Below are 3,144 nucleotides of genomic sequence, written 5' to 3'. Positions count from 1 at the left end.
TCATCCACTTTGCTCCCCTTTTGTACGTACGCGTGAGTGTATGTGTGTTTGTTTGTTGGTTAGACTAGTTTGTGTTAGTGTTTAGTTAATAAAACATGTACTTTTTTGAGTATATTTTTAAAGCTGTACTTGTACTTAAGTACAAATTAAGCAAAATATTCTACTTTGTTACTTTTAAATCATAGTTCGTTACGGAGTACGCCCACAATTTGAATTGATATTCAAACCTTTGACGGCACTTCCGTAGCCAATAAAGATATCCGATCGTGAAGGGACCAATAAAAGCCCTGATATCTGAACCGGGAAAAGCCACCGCTGCAGCAGAAGAAGAGCTGATCAGAGTGAGGGAGCTCAGCGTAATTTATAGACTCAAAGTTTGGAGAAACAAACTACATGGTAGTGTTATCATAAATATCTATATTTTGATATCGATACTTAAATATCTGACACGGTTCCATTACTCATTTTCCACAGTATCTACTGTATATAGCCTACACCGATACAAGCTGCGTCTCTCTTTCCTCTCCGACAGTGAGTTTGACGCGCATCGCCTCCTGTCGATTACAGAGTCTGAATATCCGCGCAGGATTGCAGGTATTCCGCATAATTTTAATCATTCTCGCGCAAATGTGGCGGGCGCTTTATTGTAACATGAGTCATGTAATCGCAGAAAACTGGATGCGAGCTCTCAAATAGGCCTAACTTCTGAAATTGCAGAGTAAAAAAAAGAAAAATAATAATTGAGGAATTAAATTTATTTTTTTTTTACACAAATTTACTCATTTCTTCCTGACAGCTGAATTGCATTTCTCTTCAGTAGCTGCATTAGAGATTGTGAGATCAGAACAGCATGTGAAATAAATCATATTTCACTGGGTCTGGACAAAACACTCCAGCAACAACAACAACACTTCCATTTGTAAATGTGAAATTCTCTTCCTTTATACACCAAATAAAACACACACTAAACAAACACACTGTATTCTAGAAAATGTAAAATTCTGATCACTAATAATATTGTCAAATATACATGCCAACTGTATAAACAGGCCTCAAACTGATATGCAAGAATGTTTTGATGGCTACTGAAATGCCATGCAGTTTCAAAGGTCCAAACTTTCAGAAGTCTCGATCAATCAGGACAACACATTTCAAACCAGGGAAATGTCCATGTCCTTGTCATTGCTGGTGGTGTCAGGAAAGCTTGTGTCTGTCAAGCATTTTCCCATGAGGGTTTGTTTTGTGGCTGATGATGGTTTATTGAGCTTCATGGGTATGAAGATGTTGGAGGCACAGTGCTCTCTCAGATATTCCCCACCGCTCTCTTCATAATCATGACGGCTGATCCAGCCCTGAGCTTCAGCAGGGTTCATAAGTGCCCATTCACATGCCCCGAACCAAGCATCCAGAGCTGGCCGTCTCGCCACAGACACCTACCAGACAAGAGATACATACTCAAATCACACATGATTTGTATCATAATGCACATTTTAGTAGAATAGCCACTTAATAATAAGAATAATAATAGGTAAAACATCCTTTGAAACTGAACAAAGGAGATGCTTTTTCGAAGCCAAAAGGCCTTTTAAATGTTCATGTTTTTACTGAATGAAGGGATAAGTGTGGTAACGATGTGTCACCCCCACAATCTAAGAAACTATGCTTTTTTTGGATCACATGCAGAATAATTCAAGTAGTTGTGTCTGTGAATATCAGACCTTAAAATGTGACTGGAAGGGTCTAATTGCGAGCAGGTCTCTCTGCACTCTTTCTTTTAGTCCGGGGTACTGCAGGTTTCCTCCAGTCAAAAACACATTCTTCACAAGTGCCTCCTGCTGTTCAGGCGGGTACCTACACACACACAACGGAAATCAGAGAACTGCATCACTTTCAGTTTTTTAGTCCGGACTTCAGGCATGTGAGACTTAGATCATTTGCTCTCTCGCTATATATAGGGTCGCACTTTAATTTGGGAACCAATTCTCACCATTAACTAATAGTTAATACTTTAGTTTAATATTAATAGTTAGTAAGGTAGTTGTTAAGTTTAGGTATGGTGTAGGATTAAGGGATTTAAAAATATTATGCAAAATAAGGCAGTAATATGTGATATGCATGCTAATAAGCAACTAGTTAACAGTGAGAATTGGTCCCTAAACTAAAGTCTTACCAAAAACACTAAATTTGACAAATTGTGTTGTCTGAGCTAAATTCTGAACAGGGTTTCTACAGACATGAACAAGTTAAATTTAAGACTTTTTAAGACCTTTTTAATACCACCTTATATTAAATTTAAGACCTAAACCTGTAATGGAAATACACATTTTATTACATATATGTAATATTTAACGTGTTTAAATTAAAAAGAAAACAAAATATCATTGCTGTAATAAATGGCATTTATTACTACGATATACAGTGAACTTTTAATGTCAGCAGACAATATTCCATACAAAATATTCCCGCAAAATAACTGCATCACTGAGATTTGCATGAAAAATGCATACTTTCCAACAAGCTTCTCAACTAAACTACCAGTAAGTGGCGTTAAGTCACTTAATGACTGAGTTACTGAGTCATTCATTCAACTGATTGAGTGTGTTATCATGCTGGTATCTTAAGGACTTTCGTGGACAGCTGACTCCTAAAGTTTTTCATATTCTTCATATTCTGTCTGGTGGTCAGATAGAAATTAATCTTTTCCAATAAGTTTAAATTGATTTTTACCTTTTATGGGCATTTTTACCTTTATAAAGCCATTTTTTCGTATCTTTTGAGTCAAATTCTTACATTTAATCAGTGAATTAGAATAATAAGACATTTGGGCTGTTACCAAGCAAATGAAATCAGTATCAACAAAATTCATCTTTGCAATCCAGACATAAGCTGCACCTGAAGTGGCATTTAGATGTATTTACACACTGTTTAATTCAGGACATGAATGCATTTAACCTGCAGTTACAAATGCATAAATAATGTTTTGATATATTAAACATAAAACATTGAATACTGATATTTGAAATAATTTAAAAAATGAAAAGATACTTTAAATGTGAAATTAAAACCACCAGAAGGTGGCAGCAAGTCACTGTTAATAAGTGAGTCATTGCGAATGAACCGAATCATTTAAACAGTTGATTAATT

At 35.8% G+C, this 3,144-nt stretch overlaps 1 protein-coding gene across 1 annotated transcript in view; it reads right to left on the bottom strand.

Moving 5' to 3' along the window:
- Positions 1 to 830: 830 nt before the first annotated feature.
- actr5 (actin related protein 5) overlaps positions 831 to 3,144 on the bottom strand; it is a 33,125-nt gene continuing 30,811 nt past the window's right edge. Inside the window, exons 8-9 of the mRNA XM_016522651.1 lie at positions 1,719 to 1,851; positions 831 to 1,433 (exon numbers count right to left, since the gene is read on the bottom strand). Of these exons, the coding sequence (XP_016378137.1) occupies positions 1,152 to 1,433; positions 1,719 to 1,851 (415 nt within the window). The 3' untranslated portion in view covers positions 831 to 1,151. The remainder of the gene's footprint in view (positions 1,434 to 1,718; positions 1,852 to 3,144) is intronic.

This window comes from Sinocyclocheilus rhinocerous, unplaced genomic scaffold, assembly GCF_001515625.1.
Source record: "Sinocyclocheilus rhinocerous isolate Xijiao unplaced genomic scaffold, SAMN03320098_v1.1 scaffold3268, whole genome shotgun sequence".
In the NCBI taxonomy this organism is placed as follows: domain Eukaryota; kingdom Metazoa; phylum Chordata; class Actinopteri; order Cypriniformes; family Cyprinidae; genus Sinocyclocheilus; species Sinocyclocheilus rhinocerous.
This window is presented reverse-complemented; position numbering and strand designations above follow the sequence as displayed.